The 26383-nt window shown below is 38.3% G+C and overlaps 1 protein-coding gene and 1 long non-coding RNA gene across 4 annotated transcripts in view; one reads left to right on the top strand and one right to left on the bottom strand.

Moving 5' to 3' along the window:
• Positions 1-23705, top strand: part of MDGA2 (MAM domain containing glycosylphosphatidylinositol anchor 2) — a 768978-nt gene extending 745273 nt beyond the window's left edge. For all 3 annotated transcript variants that reach the window (XM_040332615.1, XM_040332614.1, XM_040332616.1), the window contains exons 15-17: positions 10787-10917; positions 17694-17799; positions 21827-23705. In XM_040332615.1, coding sequence (XP_040188549.1) covers positions 10787-10917; positions 17694-17799; positions 21827-21921 — 332 coding nt within the window. In that variant the 3' untranslated portion in view covers positions 21922-23705. The remainder of the gene's footprint in view (positions 1-10786; positions 10918-17693; positions 17800-21826) is intronic.
• LOC120920497 overlaps positions 1-26383 on the bottom strand; it is a 54324-nt gene that overhangs the window by 6936 nt on the left and 21005 nt on the right. The window lies entirely within an intron of this gene.

Genomic DNA, 26383 nt, shown 5'->3' with positions numbered 1-26383 from the left:
AAAGTAAGTCAAAATGGCATTTCTGTCCCCTAAAGGGCAACATCTAGAGTTATGATCATTTTACCAAAGAACATGAGAAGATAAAATGTACAATATCTATATAATGTACCATTTTTACACTCAGCGAGGTGTAATTCTGTCTTGGATCTGGCAGCCAGGCATTGCATGTTTACATTGATTTTTTTTTAAGATTGCAGTGGTAATTGACTTTTATTTATTTTTTCTTGTTCAATATATCTTTGCTCAATATTCAGATATATGAACATTTTGCTCGAAACCTAATGGATATTTCAGGCTTAGGGAACGAGTGTCTCTGCTTCGAACAGGCAGGTTATTTTTTCTCTTCTTTTCACTTTTCTTTGCTCTTCTCTTTCTTTCTATGCAGGCTTTCCTAGACTTTAAGGTCTTAGGAAGCACATTGGGGTACTAATTGTCTGATCATATTTTTGAAAAAGCTTTTGCTTTTGTTAATGGGTGATGGACAATATGGACATTTGTGATGTTTTCAAGGGTTATTATCCTCAAGACCACTGTTGTACCCTGTCAGTCTATGATTTACGATTTGAGACACATCCTTGTCGTCTTTCTTCTTGTCTTTATACTATAGATACATGAGCAATATTGTGCCATCTTTTTGTTTGCCTTCATAAAATGACAATACAATGATTTAGAGCAAAGATGCAGAGTTCAAAGAAAAGTAGCATTAGATAAACCATATCAGAAAGCTGAAGATGGATCACTCCACTCTAACAAATGGTGTATCAAAACAATACAATTGGACAGGTCAAGTGTTGGATAACAATAATCCAAAATTTTGGATCTATCTGTATCGCCACTAAGGACCTTTGGAGGGTGGATGTATGGCCAATGCATCTGCAAATCGAGCCATGTGAGAAAGGTGAAAGGAAAGAGAAGGTTAAGGGTAGAAGTAGGTATTAGGGATCCCCATCGGTCGGTACAACCTATTGCAGCTTCATTAAGTCTAACTAACCTCCAAAGTTTAAGCAAATAGAAAATGGAAGACCCAAGGTTGTCACAGTTTCATATATTTCAGTCCTGCAAGGTAGTTTCTATTTTGGTGTGTATCATAGCTTTCAAAATAAGAATTTTGGCATTAATAATGCTTATAGAGGGTGACTTCTAGGTCCTGGTTATTGTTTACTTGGAAGCAATTGTAACCTAGAGCAAACGTTTGATAACTCTATTGAAAAATGTCCTGGGAAGCTTACTACATCCCAATTGAGAGGGGTCTGGTGTCATTGTGATTTGAAATGGGGTGGATAAAAACATGAAAATTCAGTCCAATACTTTTGGACTATGGGGCAAGTTCACCATATGTGTAGGAGAGTCTCTTTTCTGGACATCTGCAAAAAGCACAATGGGGAATAGTTAGGTACATATTTAGCTATGCGCGTTGTTGGAACTTAATACCAGTAGGTAAACGCCATATAATTGGCATCCGGCGCTAATACATTTTGTGAAGCTGATTTAGTCTATAACTAAAATGTCTGTTCAGTCCTCCTTCTCATCCAGGCAGACACCAAGATCAGTCTCCCGTTGTATTGTGTAGGAGGGTGTGCAAAGTAAGACATTAGGGGGGTACCAAAATTGGAGCGCACAGAATCTGGTGCAGCTGTGCATAGTATCCAATCAGCGTCTAACTTCAGCTAGGCCAATTAAGCTTTGACAATAAAATCTAGAGGCTGATTAATTATTATGCACAGCTGCACCAGATTAATTTTGCTCCAATTTTATTAAATCTCCCCTAGTGTCGGTATAGATTAGATATTTTCCCAATGGCATGAGGATCAGAATAACGCATATGTTCAAACACCATCATCTGATCAAGAGCCACAGGCAGTCAAAGTTGTGAATCAAAGAAATGTTTGATTTGAAGATATATAAATATTTTAGAGATGGGCAATTTGTGTTGATCACATAACGTAGTGAAAGATTTTAGAGCAGTGGATGCAGCCAGTCGATTTAGCCGAGTTAAGCGTAGTTTAGTTCAGGTATGAAATGAATCTAAAGGGGTTGTAAAGGTTTGTTTTTTATTTTCTAAATAGGTTCCTTTAAGCTAGTGCATTGTTGGTTCACTTACCTTTTCCTTCCATTTCCCTTCTAAATTTTATTTTTTTCTTTGTCTGAATTTCTCACTTCCTGTTCCTCCTCAGTAAGCTGTTCTGGCTGACTAACCACCGCTCGGATGATGGTGGAAAGCTTACTGAGGAGAAACAGGAAGTGAGAAATTCAGACAAAGAATAAAAACATTTAGAAGGGATATTGAATGAAAAGGTAAGTGAACCAACAATGCACTAGTTTAAAGGAACCTATTTAGAAAATAAAAAAACAAAACTTTTACAACCCCTTTAATAACACATTTTTAAGAAAGGAGAATAGTGGTCAACCCATAGAAACGTTTATCCCATAGGGTTAGAGAGTGTAGCATGATTGGATTTGTTATTTCTCTGCAATGTGAGGGCTTGAGTCACAAAATATTGTCAAGGGTATGGGGGTCACAGGCTATACCCTCCAATTCCAACTATAAGGGTTTCTCCTGTATGGAGTGAAACTTACTCAGCTGTGATAATGGAGCAGCATAATAGTACTTCTGGAAGAAAGCATGATAACTCGATTTTTGTTGAGTGACCTCAAGGCCATAAAGTTTAGCAAAATTGAACAGTAGTTTAGTGAGATTTGGGCTACAAATGTGCAGAGAAGAGATAAAAAGTAGTACGTTATCTGTGAATAAACAATTTGTGGTAGAAACCTGCCACTTCTGTACCTCGAATGTTATGGTTTGCTTGAATCAGTTGGCCCAAATTCTCTATAGCAAATGTGAATAAAAGGGGTGACAGAAGTGTGGCTATTGGAAAAGAATCAGAATGGTATCCAGCATAGTGTAAATACGCCTGTGGATAATTGTAAAGATTTAATCCGTGTTGGGGCAAAATATAATGTAAAAAGGACTAGGTAGGATAAGGTATCAAATGCCTTTTGAATATTGTATCTAAAGAAAGGAGATACATGGGTATGTAAGGTTTGTGGGTTCTATGCAGCAAGAGTGTGAGCGGAAATAAATGAACAGCAATAATGCCCTGTACACACGATCGGAAATTCCGACAAGAAAAGTCTGATGTGAGCTTTTAGACGGAAATTCCAACCATGTGTATGCTCCATCGGACTTTTGCTATCGGAATTTCCATCAACAAAAGATTAAGAGCTGGTTCTCAATTTCTGATGGAAAAAATTCTGATTGTCTGTAGCAATTCCGACGCGCAAAATTCTGACACATTTTTGGAAACAATTCGACGCATGCTCGGAAGTATTGAACTTAATTTTATAGGCTCGTCGTAATGTTGTTCTTTACCGCATTCTTCAGAGAACTTTTGTGTGACCGTGTGTATGCAAGCCAAGCTTGAGCGGAATTCCGTCAGCAAAAACCATTCAAGGTTTTTCCGACGGAAAATCCGATCATGTGTTCGCGGCATAATGCTTTTCCATGGCAGTCCACCTGGTCCACTAGGGCTGCACTGTGCTTTTCTATGTAGGAAACACTCCCACAAGCCTAGAATCAGATCAATCAGCATAATTACAGAGGCAGTGCTACAAAAGAATGCCTCAGCAGATAAAAATATGGATAGCTTGCAATAGATTTATTTCTCCTGCTCAGCACAACCCTAATGGTTAGGAGACTCAAAAAGCTATGCATTAGGTTAGATAACCATCAGATGTATTTCAGAGATCTAAAAAGCACTGCAGCCCATAGAATCAAAACTCCTAAACATGTTACCAATTACCTAAACATGTAGCCCTGCTGAGCAAACTGAAAACCAAAACTAAAAATGTGTGATCGCATTACAGTGGTAAGCAACCAGAGAAGTTACTTATCTGGCTCTTTAGGGACCTAGGTGACAAGTCACATTGTCCTCAAAACTTCAGTTAGTTGGGGTATTTGATGAAGACAATTGTTGTCGATGTTGAGACAACCTGGGTTTATTTTTGACAGTGTTGAATCTGTGATCTCATTGCGGTATCCAGTGGTATGTAGAAGGTGGACTTCATGGGAGCAGTCTGGTTGAAGGAGCCTTAGTACCAGGGTCAGAGGCACAAAGATGTAACTCTTCTAGATGTTGTTGCATTTTGTTAGGTGAGTAACAGATGTATTGTTTCCCTTGGTAGCCAAAATGAATAGCAAACAGAAAACCCCATCTGCATTTGACATGATGGTAGGTCAGGACTTGAACTTGCAACTTTATGGCTTTCTGATTGGCATTGGTACAGTATACCTCTGGAACTCCAGTATGGACTTTTTCCTGGCAGCAGTATGAGTTGCTTTTTTAGTACAATATAAATGGAGTTTGGCTATCGCATTGCATGTTGAGCCATCTAGCTATTTGTGAGTACATTTTTGATGTACCTTGTCAAGCTCAATGAGACAGGAATAGAGAATCAGTTCTTAGAAGAGAGCGATAATAACAGTTGATTGTAAGTCCAAAATATTTACAAAATTAGCGCATGTGGTGAACTATATAAATAAGATAAGATATAAATAAGATGTTCTACGTACAATTTTTAATTAAAAGTTTTGCAGTTTACTAAGTGGCGCCTGCTTCTTCTTGTTGTTTTCTCCTTCGATTGTAAGTCCAATACTGACTCAGGTACACCTCTAATTCTGATGTTCGACCTCCTGGAGCAATTTTTGGCATCCTCTAAACAGGATATCAGGGTCTTATCTTCCTCCTTAAGAGCATCCAAATCCTGTTAATGCACTGTTAACTCAAAATCATGTGCCCTGGTCTCTAATTAGCTGTACACTGCCCCAACTCATGGATTTCCTGGAAGAGGCATCTGGTCAGATGTTGACTTGAGTCGCTCCTATTAGACCGGTTCCATTGTACTGAATGGAGCACAACTTGTCAGGCTGACAAGTCGCCTGACAGGTCGCCCCTGTATGAACAGGCAATAAAGGTATTACACTGAATAGCAAGTGAGAGGAAATCCCAACTGGGACACAGACAACAATAACAATCAAAAAATATATATATAGTTTTTTTAGTAGGGTGGGAACAAGGATAAGGGTTTTTTTTTTTTTTTGTATTTCTTGATCGGTGGGATATGTCACCGAGACAGAAAATGGGACAATGACCACAGTAAAAATAGACTCTCACTATACAAAATTTAAAAAAAGAAAAAGTAAAAAAAAATGCTTTGGGGTCAGAGATGGGCTTTAAACTTTAGAGTTGTGCCAGAGTCAGTTTAATGCATTGTGTCCCTTTTTCACCTATAAAGGCTGGCACACACTATAAGAAAATCGGGTGAACAATCATCCGGTTTTTCCTCGATGTTTCACAGCAATTCGAAACCGAGGAAAGAAAATAATGTACAAAAATACTCCTATGACAAATACTTTTTTTGTTGTTTTTATTCATGTGCAGTCTTTCGTATGTGATTTTTCTCTTATGAAAATGGTACACATTAAATGAAAATCATTCTGTTCACTTACATGAAAAATTTGTGAGTTTGTCCCTTCGGAGATTTTAATTTGCAAAGTCTGAATTAGAAGTTGTGTACTCACTATGCGAAAATCTAACGATTGTGCCTCGTATGGAATTTTTCTTCCGATTTTTTCCGTCCCCCTTAACCTCGTGTGCATACATGGTAAACACGGTAATACCTACATACTGCATGTACAGATGGCACATGTGCATAGCAAACACATAGAAAGAAGTTCCCGTAATACAGAAGATATTTTTTTAGCAGTTGACAGTTACTTTATGATAATAAAGTGATCTGAATATGAAAGTAAACTTCCAAAGCATTATCTAAACTTCTATTATAAAAGAGAAGTTGAGAAGGAACAATGTCATTGTCTATCTCATATTGTTATCTTGCTCTTTGCCTTCCCAATAGATGTGTTAATGAGGAAGGCTAGCAGATTCTTGCCGCAGTTCTGTGAAAAAGTCTTGTTCTTTTAAACCAGCTTTATTCACAATTGCATTGATTTCGAGATGCCTGCTATTTTTCCTGTGTAGCAGGCACTATTTTAGAAAGATTCCTGCCTTGCATACAATATCCAGCAGTACATTTGGTTCATTAGGCAGAGACACTTTTCTGTCTATATAGTTTTACTAAAGGTCATTATGGAAAAAAAGTTTCTTAAGCTCTCCATTAATGGTCTGTCAAATGCTAATAGGATGTCTGGTCTTTGATAGGTCCTTTTATATGAAATTTGACAGAAAATATAAAGATGTATTTAAAAAGAGAAAAAGGACAATATATTATAATGCATTTAGCATATTCCTGTCCTGTACTTCATGTTAAAGTAAAACTATAGGAAAGATTTTATAACCCCTATAAGGGTTTATTTTTGCCATCTGTTCCCCATTGTGGAGATTTTCTTTTACTTCCTGTCCCATAGCCAAACATGGGAGGAAATCCCTGCAAATTAAAAAGCACTTGTCGACCGCCTAGCTGGGAACGTACGTCATGATTTTGATGTTAAATACTGTTGTATACCAGCTGCCATAACCCTAGTATTGTTTTCTCCCTTAGGCGGCCGGGATAAAAGTGGTCCCAGAGGTGGACTCGCTACAAGATCACTTTTATAAGTGGTGACCCCCCCCCACCTTCCCAGTTCTTTCTGAGCTTACCGGAGCTGTCGGTAAGCCCGGAATCGATCAGATGCGGCCGATGGCTAGGTAAAAGTCGAGTGAGGACAAGGCTCTATGCCCTTGGAGGACGGGAGCAACCTTCAACGTCACTTCCGGTTCTTGGGCAGATAGATAGGATTATATTTATTTTTGTCATTTATTTATTTTTGCTTTTAAAGGTAAATGAGAGATTTGGGGTCTCTTTGACCCCAGATCTCTCGATAAAGAGGACCTGTCATGCTTATTTTTTATTACAAGGGATGTTTACATTCCTTGTAATAGGAATAAGATTGATTACAAATTTAATGGACAGTGTAAAAATAAAAAAAATTAAAGAATTTAAAGAGCCCCTATCTCTCCATGCTCAGACGTAGAAGCGAATGCATATGTAAACTGTGTTCAAACCACACATGTGGGGTATCACCGCAATTGTTCGGGCGAGAGCAATAATTCTAGCACAGGACCTCCTCTGTAACTCTAAACTGGTAACCTGTAAACATTTTTAAATCATCACCTATGAAGATTTTAAAGTGCTGTAGTTTGTTGCCATTCCACAAGCGTGCATCATTTTAAAACATGACATGTTAGGTATCTATTTACTCAGCCCAAAATCATCTTTCACATTATACAAAAAATAGGGCTAACTAGTGTTTTGTTGAAATTAAAGAGTATTGTTTGGGGTTCTAAGTAATTTTCTAGCACAAAATACAGATTTTTACTTGTAAACAACAAATGTCAGAAAAAGGCCTGGTCTTTAACCACTTAAGACCCTGACCAAAATGCAGGTAAAGGACCAGTCCCCTTTTTGCGATTTGGCACTGCGTCGCTTTAACTGACAATTGCGCGGTCGTGCGACGTGGCTCCCAAACAAAATTGGCGTCCTTTTTTTACCACAAATACAGCTTTCTTTTGGTGGTATTTGATCACCTCTGCGTTTTTTATTTTTTGCGCTATAAACAAAAATAGAGCGAAAATTTTTATCGATTGGTTTGTGCAAAATGTATAGCGTTTACAAAATAGGGGATAGTTTTATTGCATTTTTATTAATATTTTTTTTGTTTACTACTAATGGCGACGATCAGCGATTTTTTTCCATGACTGCAACATTATGACGGACACATCTGACAATTTTGACACATTTTTGGGACCATTGTCATTTTCACAGCAAAAAATGCTATAAAAATGCATTGTTTACTGTGAAAATGACAATTGCAGTTTGGGAGTTAACCACTAGGGGGCGCTGAAGGGGTAAAGTGTGACCTCAAATGTGTTTCTAACTGTAGGGGGCGGGGCTGGACGTGTGACATCATTGATCGCCTTTCCCTATATCATGACAGCGCTACAACGAAGAACAGGGAAGGTGTGTTTACACTCACCGCTCCCCGTTCTTCAGCTCCGGGGACTCATCGCGGGACTCCGGCGGCGATCGGGTCCGCGGGTCACGGAGCTTCGGACCGGTCGCGGGCGCCCCTGCGAATCTACGGCTGGGATTTTAACAATCACGTACAGGTACGTGATTGTTCCCAGCCGTGCCATTCTGCCAACGTATATCGGCATTAGGCGGTCCTTAAGTGGTTAAGAGAATCTCTTGGGCACTCCCAAGTCACCAGAACTAGTCCCCATTGGAAGATTTCCCCAATATTACTTTTCTGGGAACCACTCAAAATTTGTGATTTTCTTTTACTTTCACTTCCAATGATAATGGTAAGCAGGACAAATAGGGTGAATATCCTTAATGGGGGCACAGACAGTAATACAAACTGGCAGGCTCTCCACTCTATCCAAAACTGAAAAAAGTTTGGCAATGGAACATGTCTGGCAATGGAAGTACATGAAACCAATTAGTTCAACATTTGCACCCATACCCACAAGGGTGGACAGAGTCAGTCCAGTTTAGAAGCCAGCAGACTCAGGGAGCCAGGGTTCCTGATTTCAATCATATCTGCAGAAATGGCACACAAACAAATGGATGACAGCAGTAAATTTAAGGCACATTTGTAACCTGGCATGAGGAATTCAGACAGTCTAATTATTTTTTATTATTTTAATGTCTACAGAGGACTGCACTAATCTGACCCCGAAAGCGACCTTTTTAAACAATTTATCTTTGGTGTTGGTTAGAATAAGATAAGCTGTCGTTGATGAATAACTATATTGTTTTTAAAGCCTTTTTCCCAATGAATATACAGCACTCACTTAATATGTCATATGAAACTGCTTTTTGTTTTAGCAGATTTAATCTATGATAATTCATAGCCAAAGAAATGCTTGATTGTCACACAATTCAAGTAGTTTTCCAATATATCCAAAGAAGTCTTTAGAAAATGTGATGCAAACTACAGGAAAGCACACAAACATTAAGACAACTTATAATTGTAGCCTAGCTTTTATCTACAGATATAAGCTGGTCTTTAGGAATACAAGCTGTAATGGAAAGAGTATTCATAAACATATATGTACAGGAATTACATTGATGTAGTGGTTGGCATTGTGACAGCAGTCCTAGTAGTCTGAGCTCAGGTCAAGCAATCTACATGGAGATTATATGGTTTTTTTCTTTGTGCATGTTTCTATTCTGCGCTCCAGTGCTGTCCATAGTCCAAAATATACTAGCAGATTAATCAGTTTCTGCACTGGAGTGTAGTGCCTATGGTAGTGACATTAGCCTGTGCCTGACTAGTCTCTATTAGTGGTATATTTTGGTTTTGTGCTGCACTAGGCAAGATTACATTTTGGGCACTTCCCCTATCTAAATATGTCCCACCCCTTCATGTCTAAGACCCACCCCTTCCTCTTTATGCCTCACCTCTTCCTATTAGAGCTCCACCTCTTTAGGTGGGTAAAAGAGAGGGGTTGAGAGAGAGGTCCCCATTCTACAACAGGAGGTTCCCTTATCCCCCCAAAAAACAAATTGACACTTGATTCTCACCTTCCCGCAGCCCAATTTTTCCAGCTGTGTGTATCAAGGCTGCCGAGGCACGGTCACAGTCCAGGACTCTGACCTGCTCTGCCAAGTGAGCTACTTCTGGTATCAGAGGCTGCAGCCATTGCAGCTTCCGCTTTGCACCCTTGTCACTGGTCAGTCTGCAGGTGTCCCTGGTGTCACCAGGGTGCGGTCCATACCCCTGTAGCGACGTCACAGCTCATAGAGTCCCTTCTGCCTACAGGCGGTGCTTCCCCCCTGAAAATGCCTTGTTTGTCTTTGAGTCTATGTTGTAGAATATGCCAGAGCTATATAAAAGAATAGCATAAATATACCGTATATCCATAAGCCTTTGTATAAAAATAATGGTAAAAAGACTATCAGCTGCTACTTTAGTAATATGGTTATTACTCTCCTCTGCTCTGGTGTGTCTGCCCATGCTTAAAACAAGTAGAGTTCAAGTCTCCACTCGGTACACTGTGGAAGAGATTGTGATATTCTAAAAATCAATGCTTTCATTATTGCTTCTTGTGTCCATTCCAATCTACTTTTTAACCTTCTACCCCAACATCTTCATAATTGACAAAATATAAGGTTAATGTCTATCTTACTGATCCATCTGTTTAGAGACCTACTGGTTCCTCCAGACTGTAGGTTCTCTTTAACTACTCAGGTGGTTCAGTACAAATGAAATAGTCAGGCTTCAGACATTTAGCACTATGCTTTGTATTATCTGAATTTCATACAATTTAATTCAGTCAGACTGCTACAAAGATCAGTGGATCTCCACTGGTCCTGTGCAAATCATTCTACAGGGTGGGCCATTTATATGGATCCACCCGGGTGGGCCATTTATATGGATACACCTTAATAAAATGGGAATGGTTGGTGATATTAACTTCCTGTTTGTGGCACATTAGTATATGTAAGGGGGGGGGGAAACTTTTCAAGATGGGTGGTGACCATGGTGGCCATTTTGAAGTCGGCCATTTTGAATCCAACTTTTGTTTTTGGTGTATCCATATAAATGGCCCACCCTGTACAATTGTTTATTTGTTGATGATATAGTAAGTACTTGGTTCATCTGGTTCTTTTCCCTCTTAACATATTGTTTTATTGGTACAATAATACAGAATTGTTTTATGACAGTATATCTTGACAGGTTATGGAAACTAAACAGTTTTTTTTTTGTTGTTGTAATTATGCTTAGGGGGTTTGAATATATTCCTTCGATTAAAAGGGCAAACTAACACTGAAGTCCCTATCTGGTCGGCCAGCGGGAATAAAGGGGAACAGTGGCATCAAGCCCGTCTAACTATACATCCGACAACTTCATTTCAGGTAAGTAAACATTTGTCTTCGTTGTCTATGTTCTTGTACTTTGTTTTACCAGAGTATTTGCTGCTAACTCAGCAAAATCTATTTTCATTAATGATCACTCCCTGATTAAAATAAGCCATGCAAAAAAAAAAAAAAAAAAACTTCACAGATTCTGTTTGTGAGACTTCCCAGTAACCTTTAAAATGTGGGCATGTATCCTGTGTGGTCAGTATTTCATTTTTCAAATAAATTTGGAAGAGTCAATAGTGTTGGAGTCCCCATCCCCTAAATGCAAATGGTTTATAGAATCAATTAATAAATACAATTTACCAACAATAAAGAAAGCTGCCTTGGTGACATCACTGTGCATCTCAAGAGAGCTAAGCACTGAATGTCCCGCAATGTGTACAAATCTCCCAAGTGCCAGCACTGGGGCATGGAGATGCCACTCATTCCTCCTGGAAGTGTCCAATACAGCTGGGCTTTGGCTTTTGAGGTTGAGGGTTGTGTTTAAAGCAAAATTTCAATTGCATTCCAATGGTGGAAAATTTTAGGAGATCTGACCAAAAACCCTTAATAGCTGAAAGTTAGATGTCAATAACCTGGACCAAGCTTTTGGATTTCATGGTGACTGATAAGAACCACAGAATGATAACATCTCAGTGCTGGGTCAAGGCCATTTGGTGCCCAGGGCGAAGATGGCAAACTGCGCCCCCCCCCCCCGTTTTTAAGAAAGAATCAATGTATTTCAAAACAAGAATATACTTTACACAATACAAATTCAATTACCCAACACACAGTATTGTCCCTTTACACGATCCCTCCACACAGCACTGCCCCCATTCCCCCGCTTACCTTTCACAGAGCGGAGTGCAGGAGGCAGGACAATCCTAAACTGAAGGCACATCAGCACTGGGTGGGGCACGAGAGAAAAGTAGCATCAATGTGAACCAGGGCTTAAAGGGGAGTTCCAGACTTTTTTATGTTTATTAAAAGTCAGCAGCTACAAAAAGTGTAGCTGCTGACTTTTAATAAACAGACACCTGTTCCACTGTCCAGCGATGCAGCCGCCTGGAGCTTCGCTCCTCTCCCCCCTCTCCGCCAGTGCCTCCATTCCAATTGTGGGCACCCGGCCATGACAGCTTTTGGCTTCACGGCCGGGCACTCACTGCACATGCGCGAGCGGTGCTGCCCTCCCTGAGTGGACAGGCAATCGCCTGGGACCTGTCACATGTCCCAGGTGATCGCCTAGCGGGAGGGGCTGTCTAAGACGATATGACGAGTTGCCTAAGTGGTCCCTGGGTGGAAGGAGGAAGTGGGACAGGAAGTCCCACTCTTACTGAAGCCCCCACTACCCCCCCAAAAAAAGGAGTGGTTTAAGCAGAAGTTCCACTTTTGGGTGGAACTCCGCTTTAAGGAGATGGGTAACAATGGTTGCAGTAAAAGTACTTGCACAATATTGCTGCTAGATTCTTAGAAGAACAATAAGGCAAGTCTAGATAACAATAAGCCACTTTTTATGGTGATGTGCTGCAATAAAACCATATGCAATCACACTGAATAGGGTGCACTAGTAACCCCAGTCCTTGCCAGTATATCAATGCTAGCACTGAACAACACAACAAAGATGAATGATACATTTCTACACATCCACAAGTCACAGTTTAGTGAACAGATAGACTTATACTGTGCTGGTCTATGGTCAGTATAGCTTGTAGGCGGAACATTTGTCCGGAAATTTACGATTGCGGCGTCGTACAGTTTAGCTGCTCCGACCAATCTTCTTAGAACATTCGACAGACACCATAAGCCTTCAATGACAGATCTGACCTTAATTAATTTGGATTTTCAGACTAATGCATTTTTTAACTAAAAAAAATAAATAAAAACAAATTTCGGGAGTAACTAAATACATTTATTTTTCGGACGAAAACAAAATTCCGAAACAAAATATTTCAGTGTGCTCATGTCTACTATGCAGTTCATTGTCTGGCAGCCTAAAAATAATTATATCAATTTTAATTCTTTCCTTACATCTGCTTTGAAAATGAGAGACAAATTGACACAAATTGTTTCTTGTACAGCTGGGAAATTCTCTATATCTACCTTCTCAGTATGGTGTATCCCAATTTTTTCATTCACTAATTTCCTCTGTTTCTAGTAGTCAAAGTCAGCAAGGCACCTCAAATGTATTATGGGAATTAAATAACTTCCGTAAAACCACAAAATATGTTTTTTTTTTTTTTTTTTTACTTTTCACTTATACTGTAGTTATCCTGTAACTTGTATTTCTGACGCAATAAGCTTAAAGTCAGTGAAAAAAGTGGATATGCCACTCATTGCAAAACAGGCTCATAAGAGGAAAGCGTAAAATACAATGCGACAGGTGGAATCTTCACCCTTGGTTCAAGCAGTTTTTTGCTAAAACTTTCATTTGCTTTTCTTTAGTATGAGTGTCTGCAGAAACCCATTTGAATAAAGGCAAATCATTCACTTAGATGTTCTTGTTTGACACAATGACGCTGCAGCAATAAACACAGACTTGTGACTTGCAGTAGAAACTAAATGATCATCCTGCAGATGGATTAGAGATGGCCTGGAGGGATAAATTAAATAAAGAAGAGTTCTTTTCTTGTTCTGAGCACCAGAGGAGAAAAAAAACACCCCCCTCACCTAAAACATAATGTCTAAATCCCAGGTGGTTTATGGAGAATCACATAGTGCAATTTGTTTTAATGCAGACTATGTAACCATATAGTTTCCAGAAGAGGAGAGATTTTTTCATTACAAATGAGCACCTTTTACTAGAAATGGGTAAACTTCTAGAATTCACTCCCTTATGAGAACGTTTGAGATTTGGGGGTGATATGTCTATTGTAGTCCCAGAAATAGATATGCTGTTAGGTAGACATTGACTGCACAGCGCAGTAGGCACCACCATAGAGCTCAGTGGAGTGGGAGAGCTGGAAGCAGCATTATTCATGGAAAGAACAGGGGATTTAAAGCATTTCCAATATAAAAGACAAAAAACTAGCACAAATTAGACATGTGCGGTTCGTTTCGTTCCGAATTGAAACTCGGAAACATTTTTCACTTTTTGGAAATTCAAATGCATCTTAATTTCCAAATTACAAATAATCTGAAAGAACGAAACAAAATTTCAGACGGAAATTTGAATTCGTATAGTTTTCTAATAATATATATTTACATAGTAGGTGAGGTTGAAAAAATATACAAAAAAAACATTGTATCCTTGTATGTTGTGGTCGTTCGGGTGCCTGCCTATCTAACAGTTTTTTGAAACCATCTATGCCCCCCACTGAGAACACCGCCTGTGGAAGGGAATTCCACCTCCTTGCCACTCAAATCGAATTAAAATTTCCGAAGAGAATAAAATAGAATTTCCAATAAAGGAATAGAATAGAAAATAGTATATAACAATTTTCTGAAATTTAAATTTCAAATAGAAAAGAATAGAAATTAATAAAATATAACATAATCTTCTTCTGAAATTCAAATTTACAATAGACTGGAAAATAAAAGAATAACATTCAAAAAACAATAGAATTGACTGAATTTAACCATTTTTCAGAATAGAACATAAAAGAATAGAATTTACTGGAATAGAAAAAAAATAGAATAGAATGAACATAATCATCTTCTAAAATTCAAATAGAATGAATTTGAAAAGAATAGAAAATAAAAGAATCTAGAACAGAGTAAATATACCCATCTTCCAAAATTTGAATAGAATAAATTCAGTTTCGAATGGACTTAGGTTTTCCGAATTTTCGAAAATTCTAATAAATTCTAATACGAATAAACTAAACAAATTACAAAAATGAATTAAACAAATTTAACCAAATTAATTTATGTAAATAGGGAATCAAATTGAAATAAATGTTTTCGTTATGCACTTGTCTAGCACAAATCATAACACACAGAGTAGTACGTGGCTATGATAAAAAAAGTTCAAGACCAATCAAAAAGAGAATTACTTGTGTTTTTTATACATTATAATTTGTGGGTTAATAACAGTGCACTTTTAAAAAAACTGCACCTCAGCTGATTTTCAAGCTTGCGTATTTTGAGTTGCAAACCAAAATCAGATTCAAAGGCATCTCTACCCATCTTCCTTCCATTAGTATTGCTCAGGACTGGGGTCAGCAATTGGTATTTCCCAGATTAAGTCTGATGGCAAACCTTGGCACCCCAGATGTTTTGGAACTACATTTCCCATGATGCTCAACCACACAGTGCATGAGCATCATGGGAAATGTAGTTCCAAAACATCTGGGGTGCCAAAGTTCGCCATCACTGGGTTAAGATATTGTGTGTTACTTATATTTTCTTGAATGTGACAGACTCAATCCACCTTTATGTATGTAGATCATTGTCATACAGAGGGCAGGTACAAATAACCAAAGAAATACATAGGGAATGTGATTGTTTATTATTGTAGCTACTTTAATATTCTTTTTTTATTATTATTATTTATTAAAGTGTATTTTCTCCAAAAAATTGTGCTTGAAATACCGTTGTGCAAATACATTTAAAATTAGAGAATATGCCTTTTCATTCTCTCTGTAAGACAAATGATACATAGACAGTGCTTACAGTATTTCAATGGCATCATTTTATTGGTCTCTCCTAAACGTACAGTTTATATAATATTAGGATGTTCTGTCCACAGATATTCACACAGAAAACCTGTGAGTACAATAATAAGGGAACCACCATTGGGTTTTTAAGGGGTTCAGGTTCTGAGGCTGTAAACCTGATAATATATTTACTACCTAGTGACTCATGGACCTGAGACAAGCAGATGGGAGACATATTGGATCTCTCATACCTCATTTAGAAGATGCGTGCGTAATCTTGATAATTGACTTTAGGTAGTGAAATATATACTGGGTTGACAGTTATTTAACAGAAGGGTTTAAAAAGTAATTGGGGCATTTTCGGCCAATAAAGATGAAGCCACACCAGGAGAGAGAAGATGAGTTAGAACATTAGTTTGGCTTTGGCTGGTGTCCCACTTTAAGTTGAGATATGTCAGCCCAAGTTATACCCTTGTATAAAGATTACGAATGGAACAATAAATGTGGATATTAGGTGAAAACCACTGTTCAACAGTCCAAGTAAAAGTCTGTATGCATGTGGTACATTTACAGTCAGAGTACACAGCTATAAAATGAGGTGGCATGCTTACTATAGGAATCTCAAAGCATTAGTGTTCTACATCTGTATATACTTTAAGTATCACTATTCACCCTGCAATGCAAAAAGATTGTACTAGGAGCAGAGGCGGCTCTTTAATTAGGTGGTCGCCTAAGGCCTCGCACTCACAGGGGCCTCACAGCCGCCTAAATTACCCCAGTTTTGAGGGACAGGGGACCTTAACGCTTCCGGTGCTGTGCTCAGGCAGCGTTTAGAACCCTGACTCAGGAGAGGGGCCGCCAGCGTCCCTAACAACCAGTGAATATCGGTGACACCACCCCTTGTGACGTCAATGACCCAGCATGCCCTCAGTCAATGACGTCATAAGGGGGCGGGTTCACCAGGTGACATCACCCCGCCCCTTAGTTATTAAAAAGCAGGATCTGGGGGCCACCTTGTTAAAGGGGGCTTCCAGATTCCGATAAGCTGCCCACCCGTAGACCCCCACAACCACCGGGCAGGGTTGTGGGGAAGACGCTTTTGTTCCTGAATTATTTTTCCCATTATGGGCGTGAGTGGGGGCCCCATGTCAAGTTTTGCCTAAGGCCTCACAAAACTTAGAGCCGCCTCTGACTAGGAGGTTCATAACAACACATGCTTCTGCTGTAGTACAAGTGAACATGGGGTCAGATTATGACCAAATTTTTTTCTACGTTGAGGTTTTTTATTGTAGTGTTCTGGGACAACACCGTGAAACAGTGGCCCTTAGGATTATTTTTTTTGTATTAGACAAAAGTTTAAGTATATTTCTGACCATAGGATGCAATACAAATGTTCTCATTCTCATGCTCCCACTAAAATAGACAGCTATCACCTGGACAGTTAGAAAGACAATAAACATACTCTTGGAGGCAAACAGCTTTCACATTCGGAATACAATTTCTACACAAGCAATACATTCAATGTAACAGATCATCTAGTAACTGGCAACAACTGGAGAGACCAACACTGGCAGGATGGTCCAAAAAATTAGATGAAATCAATAGTATGGAATATCTGAGAGACAGAGAAAAATGGGAGGAATTTGTAGAGAAATGGAAAGAGTGGAAAAGGTTTAAGTCCACAATGGAATATGCAGAGATGCTGGACGTTTAACATAATATAATAGAAACGACAAGAGGTAGCATCCATAAGGACTAGAGCAGGTAAAATAGATTGATATGGAGATAGGAGAGAGGCCGGGGGGTTGGGTGGTAGAGTAGAGGGGGTGGAGGGGAGAGTTTTTGATTATGGAAGGATGCTGATGTAATGACAATGTAACTTGCTATCCCTTTTCAGAGGTTTAAAAAAAAAAGTAACAATAAATAAAGAAATAAAATGGAATAAGAAATGAAAAGAAGGATAAAGATAAATATAACAAAGGAAAGGGAGAGGGTAAATAAAAAAAAAAAAAAAAAAAAACATATGATGCGAAACCAAGAAGGAGATATGGCGGGTAAATGAAGGGCGGGCAAGCCTCACTACCTTTTCTCTGTACATGGTTAAGTCTAAAGTGGGAAAAAATAAATAAAAAATAAAAAAATTTAACAGATCATTATTCCGTTTTGTAATATCTCACATACTGCTTTCTATTTCAGATACTATTTGAGGGCGTTCGAGGTCTTGGTATAGAAGGAGACATTGCCATAGATGATGTATCAATCGTCGAAGGAGAATGTACCAGGATGGATGAGCCAGCCACTAGTATGTACATAATTTTGTCTGTAATACATATTGTTTAATTTGTCCTAGAGGTGATCAGGGTGCTGCCAAGAGAGCTTCATAACTAAACTTGTACTGAGAAGTGTGTGGCTGGTTGTTTCTGGCATCAGTAGCTTCTGACTCATCAACCATGCAGATTAAAAAGTCGATGAAATGAGAAGTCCTGATCTACATGTAGATGGGGCAATGATTCACACACTGCATTCAAAAACTTGTATTGAAGTAATGCAGCAACAGTTCACAACAAACCAGGTGGGACAGCTACCCAGCCGGGTGCACTAACAGTTTCCAACAATGTGAAGAATCCGACTCTAGCTGTTGAGAGGGGACAGAATCCAGCCTGGCTATCTTATGCCCAATTGGGAAGGTATCCAGAAGAAAAGTGACCCTACGCTTTTCCCTCCTCATCAGGAACCTTTACATAGCAGTATTACAGTCCCTCACAGGTGGGGTACCTGTTCCTACTCTATCAACTTGCCAAATGCACACCAAACCTGGGAGCCAGGCCTTCAAAAGACTTCATCTGACCCAAATTGTTTGCCAGAGTCACATGGGGAGAAGGCATCCATATGGATCGCATCCCCAGTGACTTGGTAAACCATAGAGGAACCGTGTTCCTCTTGACTTCCTCTCCAATTGTAGTGCTGCTGCGGATAGCGCCACCTGCAGCAGAGAAGGTAGACTTCATCTGCCTACATACATACTTGTTTCAGGCCATAGTTCCAACAATTGCAGCTTTCATATTCTCTGAGTAAAGATTTATTTTATGAAGCCCAGTCCACTTAAAGTAGATATTTCAGTTTTTTGATAGATGCTGTAGAATGAAATCACCTAAACCTTTATTAGACCAATTAGTGACCCTAGTGGAGACATCTCTGCACTTTTATTAAAGCGAATGCAACATTATGTGTTAAATCCCATTAAGGCGGGTGTGAACATCCAAAATGCCAAAGAACAAAACTAGAAACATTAGAGAGTAAACAAAAAAAAAAAAAAAAAAAAAAAACAGTCCTACCTATAACTGGTCTTCACAGCAAGGAGCACTGGAAGGGGTGAACGCATGTCAAAAAACACACAGAATTTCCCAGCTCAACTTACCAACCAATCAGCAACCAACCGAATTCACCTGTTTAACAGTGCGTTAAAAACAGGGGGTGCAACTAAACCCCTGTTTTTAACGCACTGTTAGACAGGTGAATTCTGTTAGGAACATTAGAGAGTAGACATAGGATTAAAAGATACTTGCAGGTGACTCATAATACCAGACATACATATACTCAATATATTTTTTTCTAAATAAACCCACGCATTAACTCATGTTTGTCAGGCTATCCTGGAGATTTTATCATGTTCTTAGTCTTCTCTAGAACTGTATTAGAACTTTATTACAGTTGTATATCTAGAAATCGAATACAAGGTTCCTTCAAGGGGTTGCAAAGGTACAATTTTTTTTCTTAAATAACTTCCGTTACCTTAGTGCAGTCCTCCTTCACTTACCTCATCCTTCCATTTTGCTTTTAAATGTCCTTATTTCTTCTGAGAAATCCTCACTTCCTGTTCTTCTGTCTGTAACTCCACACAGTAATGCAAGGCTTTCTCCCTGGTGTGGAGTGTCGTGCTCGCCCCCTCCCTTGGACTAAAGGAGAGTCAGGACATTTTTTACGTTGCAGATAGACAAAGGAGCTGTGTGTTAGTGGGCGTCCTGACTCTCCTGTAGTCCAAGGGAGGGGGCAAGCACAACACTCCACACCAGGGAGAAAGCCTTGCATCACTGTGTGGAGTTACAGACAGAATAACAGGAAGTGAGGATTTCTCAGAAAAAATAAGGACATTTAAAAGCAAAATGGAAGGATGAGGTAAGTGAAGGAGGACTGCACTAAGGTAAAGGAAGCTATTTAGGAAAAAAAAAATTACCTTTACAACCCCTTTAAGTCTATTTGTCAAAACAAACTCTACTTAGTCCGCTGCTGTGATGAAGCTACCATTTTGTACGCAACTTTAATGCCTGTTTACAAACTGATATATAAACAGTGATGACCCCCACTTATGTTGTGATTTTCATATCTACAAGTGTGGTTTTAAATTTAAAAGAGAAATGCCTCCCAACCATAAAAATAGTCCTTAGATGAAGACTGGTTCTTCACTGGCTGGCAATTATCAGGTAAATGATATTTGGGCTGTGGATGCACTGGTAAGGATAATGCCAGGTGAGCTTCAAGTTGTGCTATATATATATATACACACACACACGCAATAGTGTTGCGTTGTTAGTAAACCTAAATGACTCATGATAGTAAAGTGCTCTTACATTAAAGTGATTATAGTGCAAAAATTATTATATTTACATATAAGTAAACATATGCAATTATGATTAATTATATACAAGTAAGGTGCCAAATCATTCACATTATTATAAAGAGTTCCTTCAGATGCCAAAATCCACATGTATGGCATAACTCAATAATTAATAGCAAAACATTAGAAAAAAAGAATAGTCCTGTTTCCAATGCCTGTGATAAAGATAGTGCTACACAAGTGTTATCCTTAAAGTGCTCCAAGTGGTCAAACCAGTGCAAAAAATGGACGCTTACCAAACAAGGCAATGGACGACGCCTTCTAAGATGAAAAGTATAACGGTGGGGAAAATAGCGGTGACGTCAGCACGTCTGCTGGGGGGGGGGTGACTGTTAAAACAGTAATGTACTTACAAATGTGTTCTGAAAACTTCTGGCATTCAGTCAAACAAAGCCCTTTATCAGAAATTTTGCAATTAACAATTATATTCCTCTCTCCATATATGCCTGGCTGGTGTTTGGTGCCTGATATTTGGCTGTCTGTATACCCTGGACAAGTGGATTTTGCCCACAGTGGGGGGGGGGGGGGTTTGAGCTCACTGATGTGTGGTTAGACCTTGTAGTAGAGTTCTTTGTGTCTGGTAAGCGTACATCTTTTGCACTGTGGCGGAGCACATTTGGAGCAATTTTGAGGATAATACCTGTATAGCACCATCTTCATCACAGGCATAGAAAAACGGAATTGTCCAGTTTCCAATTTTTTGCTATTAATTATCCAATTATGCCATACATGTGGATTTTGGCATCTGAATGAACTCTTTATAATAATGTGAATGATTTGCCACCTTATTTTTACATAATTAATCACAATTGCATGCGTTTACATTTTTTGCACTATAGACACTTTAATGTAAGAGCACTTTACTATCTTGAGTTATTTAGGTTTACTAACAGCGCAACACTCTTGTTGTGTACAGTAACGAGAGTGCAGCTGTTTACCAACACTTTTTAGGGAATCACACAGCACAAAATTATTTATTTTAGTATGCTATATATACATACACCAGAATGCTGCTCATCCGTAGCAATGCAGAGTTGTTCTGTGTTTGTGGTCAATTTTAGGGGTTTATTATTTATTTTGTATAATGTTCTATAGATGTGTGTGTGTGTGTGTGTGTGTGAAGTATTTGTGTTTTTAAAAATGGTTACTTTTAAATTTGATTGTAAATGTTATTTGCAATGCCAATAAATCTCATCTATCTTTATTCTTGCTGCACTTTTTTTTTAACTCGGCACAAAAGTGGTGCCTACTTTTTTTCAATTCAAAACAACCTCAATCCGATTGTCTTGCCTACAAAAACAGGTTTTGAGAGTTCTGTCATCCTTGCTTTTTTGATGGACAGTGTTTATATCTTCTAAAATTCTTCTCCAAAAGTGCAACCACTTTTTCCCTTCAATGCATACAGTAGTAAACATGTTATGATTCCTAAATGCTTTTTACCACTCTGGTTTATCACAAGCAATGTTCTGTTCTAAAATTGTCATGTTGTATAACCACCTTTAAATTCCCCCCTCCTTGTTACATAGCTTGCCCAGAAAGCGAACATCCTTAGCCTTATGTTTTTAAATGCTATAATTTAAAAGTCTTTCAAATACAAAATATGATGTAATCTACTACTGTTGAATAGTTACACAACTTTCTATTCTCTTTTCAGCTCCTCCTTCAGGTGTTAAAGTGTCTGGGACTTTAGTTCATATATGGTTGTATCCAGTTTTCCTTTTCCTTTCTTTTCTAAGTCATCAAAGGTGACCACACTCTGGCAGAGGCTACAAAAGATTCACTAGGCACTGGTTTGAAGAAAGAGTCTTTGAAAATGGACATCTAGAAAACAATCTACCAAAGATTCCTCCACAAAGGCACTGGGAATTAACGGAACATAGAACATACATTACTACAAACTACACTTGAGACCTGAAATATAAAAGGAGACCTCACAGTGCTTCTGTGGCTTTCACAAATACAGTAAAATCTGAATATTCTTAAAACAAAAAAGGAATTAAGAAATCCTTGTCAAAGCACAACGTCACGGCTGGTTTTCTTTCAAATGAAAAGAGTTTGCTTGTTACCATGGACACCTAAAGGCCTGCCAACCTAAACCTCACAGTTAACAGGGTACACCAAGATCTGGCATTCATTTTCAGTTCAAGAAGGTTTTGAGTAAGGAACAAGTCTACGTAAGCCCTCTTGCCTTGGCTGCCACCATCCAAACCTAAACCTCCGTAGAACACGTACACCATTTTATCACAGCTTTGCTACAAAAGGTATGCTATATCTTTTTTGCATGTAGTCGTCTCCAAAAAAAGAGCAGCTCGGTCTTACAAGCTTTTTTCAGCTTTTGGGATTTTGCTTGTGGACCACGAGCTTAAGTCACCAAGTCCATCAGTTGTAACAATGGAACCAAACCACCACCTTTTATAAATCGCCAGGAAACCAAGTGCCTTCAAATAACAAGCCTGAAAAAGTTAGCTAAACAAGCTTGCACTGCTGTGAGTGGTTTGTGAAAAAAATAAAATAAAGAAACAAACTGTTTTATAAGCAAACTGCAGTCCACCACGAAGAGATCACAGGCCAGATCAAAAACGGAGGGAAAAAAAATTGCTACAGAAGTACATAAACTTGTGTTGCTGCATAAGATCTTAAACGTCATATTTTTTTAAGAGTTTGTTTCACCTTTTAAAACAGTCATGGCCTTCTTGCGCATTATCAGTTTGATAAACAATGGAAATCCCACCCCGGATGAGAAGGAACAACTTTTCATATTACTGCTAACTAAAGTAGTTTGAAAAGTTGTCAATAGACTTTCAATCTTCATCTTTTTTTTTTGCTCCTTTTGAAACGGGAAAGTGATTTTCTTACTCTTATCTACATTTGAAATGAAATCAGTCTGATCTTAAGAGGAAAGCATTTTGAGCAGCAGACTGCAGTGTGTTCAACCCTGACAGAATCTCTGGGTCTGAATTATTGATCTCAAAATTTGAGGGTCCGATGCCTCTGCCCACTAATCAGACTCTGTGCAGATTGTGACATAGTATTTTATTATTTTGGCAAGTTTGGAAAAAAAAGATAATACACTTTTACATAAAACTGTAAAAAAAAAATGACTGAGCTACCTGATTAAATACATACTTTAACCAGCCACTTTTTCAATGCATTGTATATGTCCCTTATAACGTTGGCTATGAACATTTGAAGATATTTTTGGTTTCTTTAAATTATCTTAAATTTTAACTTCATTTAAAAATACTTTTATCTACACAAAAATTATTCTTTTATGTTCTTTAAAACATTTTATGAAAAATGTTATGCAAAAATTGGGCTATAAATAAAAAACATATTTAACATTGCTGAAATTGATTTAAAACTGAAGCACAAGATGATATCGTAGATTATGATCAGATTCGAGTATATATATTTTTTTCTTTATTTTATTTTTATTTTGGATTCTGTAGAAATGTTTATGCTGATTCAGTTATTCAACTGAAACAAAAAGAAAACTTTTACAGCTATGTTCAATAAAGCCTCTTTCCAGGTAAGGTATGAGAAGTGGTGTACTGGTTCTTTCTTTTGGGGACAAGACCATAAACTGAGATTTCTGTGGAACATGAAATATTTTATTGACTTTTTAGAAAATGAAAAAGCAGATTAAAATATATTTTACATTTAGTACACCTACAATGCACAATAATATAAAGTGTAAAACAAGAAACCTGTGCCAGAAAATATGGAAGAAAACTTTGAGACATGGGGATTCCTTTGTGTATGCAAACAATCAGATGCAAGACGTTTTTGAATAGGCTTTTTTTCAAAATTGTCGCTCTATTTTTGTTTATAGCGCAAACAATAAAAACCACAGAGGTGATCAAATACCACAAAAATAAAGCTCTATTTGTGGTGAAACAATGATGTCAATTTTGTTTGGGAGACACGTCGCACTACCGCGCAATTGTCCGTTAAAGCGACGCAGTGCTGAAACACAAAAAGTGGCTTGGTCTTTTTCCAGTAAAATGGTCCGGAGCTTAAGTGATTAAATGCAATCACTTTTTGTTGAAGGCAATCTCCCTTAAAAAAAAAAAAAAAACACAAAAAGCATGAACTCCAATATATGAGTGGGCAAGCATATGGGCAGTGCAATTTTCATCATTTTAGAAATTAAGACAAACATTAAGTTGTTGGATAAAAACCTCCAGCCTCTTCCAGAGATTTCTTCTGAATTATATTATTTTAGGGTATCACCAATGCCAACATTCAACTCTAATAAAATCCTAATAACATATACATACGAGTCAGAATGCCTGTCAAATTCTTATTGTTCAATAAGTTCCTGTGGAGATGTGTCCTCATTTCCTGTATAGGCAAAGTAAAATCAAATCTTGCCTATGGAGGCAATGCATTCGAAAGCCCCATACACACTATTAGATTTTCTTCAGATTTACCAAAAGGAGGGCCTGCCTGATTGCATACAAATTAAAACTCTTAAGGTTTGACCTCATATTACACGGTTTTGGTAAATCCGAAGACAAAAATCTGCAGAAAATCTAATAGTGTGTATGGGGCTAGTAGTCCTAAGCTTTCCCCAATCTGTGCAAACAATTTTTTTTACTGAAGTTTGACCTTAAATAGACATGATTATTATATAATTATCATCATACTACACATCCAGAGCTGTAGGAAATACATTACTAGGGTAGCGGCCTGCAGGAGGGACCACCGCGTGCAGCAGGGATGCAGGCGTCCAACAAATCTTAACTATGGGGTGCTAAAGATTCTACCGATGCTTCTAGTTCTGCAAAAGATTTGATTCAAAGGAGGAGGTATTGGTAAAATAAATGTATCCTAATGACTGTATCTCTTTAAGCTAGATCAAAAGGGTTCATAATTGGCCAAGTTAATTTACTGAAAATTGATCTGCTTGGCTCCTCTTATGCATTTTTAAATATATATTACATACTAGTACCGTATATTCTCTAATGAGGATTTGCTATAAAGGAGGATGATGTCTCATGGAACATATAACACAGTGGGGGAGATTTACTAAAACTGGAGCACTCAGAATCTGGTGTATGGTAGTCAAACAGCTTCCTAACTTCAGCTTGTTCAATTAAAGTAGAAGTCCACCATAATAAAATCTCTGCATCTACAGACATCCACGATCTAACACTAACCTATCTAGCCCTGTAAAGAGGAAATCGGTATACATACCTTTTGTGAAGACGATCTAAACCTGATCTGAACACTGAGCCGTCAGCCACGGCTTCGCGGTGTAGGTGGGGGCAGAGGACACAGCCGACAATGGAAACCCAATAGTAAGTCTATGGGTGTTGTCACTCCCCAGTCCCCATTGATTTCACAGCTGTTGTGTCCTCCGCAGAGCTTCTGCCGCTGGAGACCAGTTTGGATCTACTTCAGAAAAGGTGTGTATACTGATTTATTCTTTACAGGGCTAGATAGGTTAGTGTTAGATCATGGATGTCTGTAGATGCAGAAATGTTAGTGTTAGGGTGGACTTACAATTTAAGCTTTGATGAAAAAAAAAAACTGAAAGATGATTTGTTTCTACACAGAGCTGCACCAGATTTTGTACGCTCCAGTTTTAGTAAATCAACCCCAGTATTTCCCTTGTAAGTCAACCAATATTTATTGACAAGTGTCTGACCACTGCTAAGGTTGACTTAGCTCTGCTGTTGTCTGTTGAGATGACTATTGAGGACAGATCACTCCCCAAAAAGTAGCATTTTTGGGACTGGATTGCCCTTCGTACCATTTGCCAGGATTTATGGATGGGACTTTATCCTAAATACACTTAGAATTCTTATATATGTCTCATGTCTAAACTGTTGTGTTCTACAACCTGTGAACAGCAATAGCAATTCGTGTACTTACACCAAATTATATTGAGGTTCCAGATTTAAAAAAAAAAATTTTTTGACAGAGCATAAATGATATGGCTGATAAATGCAATTAAGATGTCTTTAACTGATGCCTTGTTCTGAAAGTTGTAGGCTTCAGGTTGTTATGCTGGTTCTAGCTTTATTACCTAGTGAGCCATCGCCCTGAACAGGAATGCGAGAAGTGAAGCATTCTTTTCCAGGTCAGTGACTAACTTAAAGCAGGTCTCAGATGGATTGAAATTCTATGGGTTCAGCAGGTACCAGCCAAATGTCGATTCATTTATGGCCATTCCTGTTTCGAGATGAGTTGACCTAGAGATCAA

Source organism: Rana temporaria, chromosome 13 (genome assembly GCF_905171775.1).
Source record: "Rana temporaria chromosome 13, aRanTem1.1, whole genome shotgun sequence".
NCBI classification, from domain to species: Eukaryota; Metazoa; Chordata; class Amphibia; order Anura; family Ranidae; genus Rana; species Rana temporaria.
The sequence above is the reverse complement of the archived record's forward strand: the minus strand, read 5'-3'. Positions and strand labels throughout refer to the sequence as shown.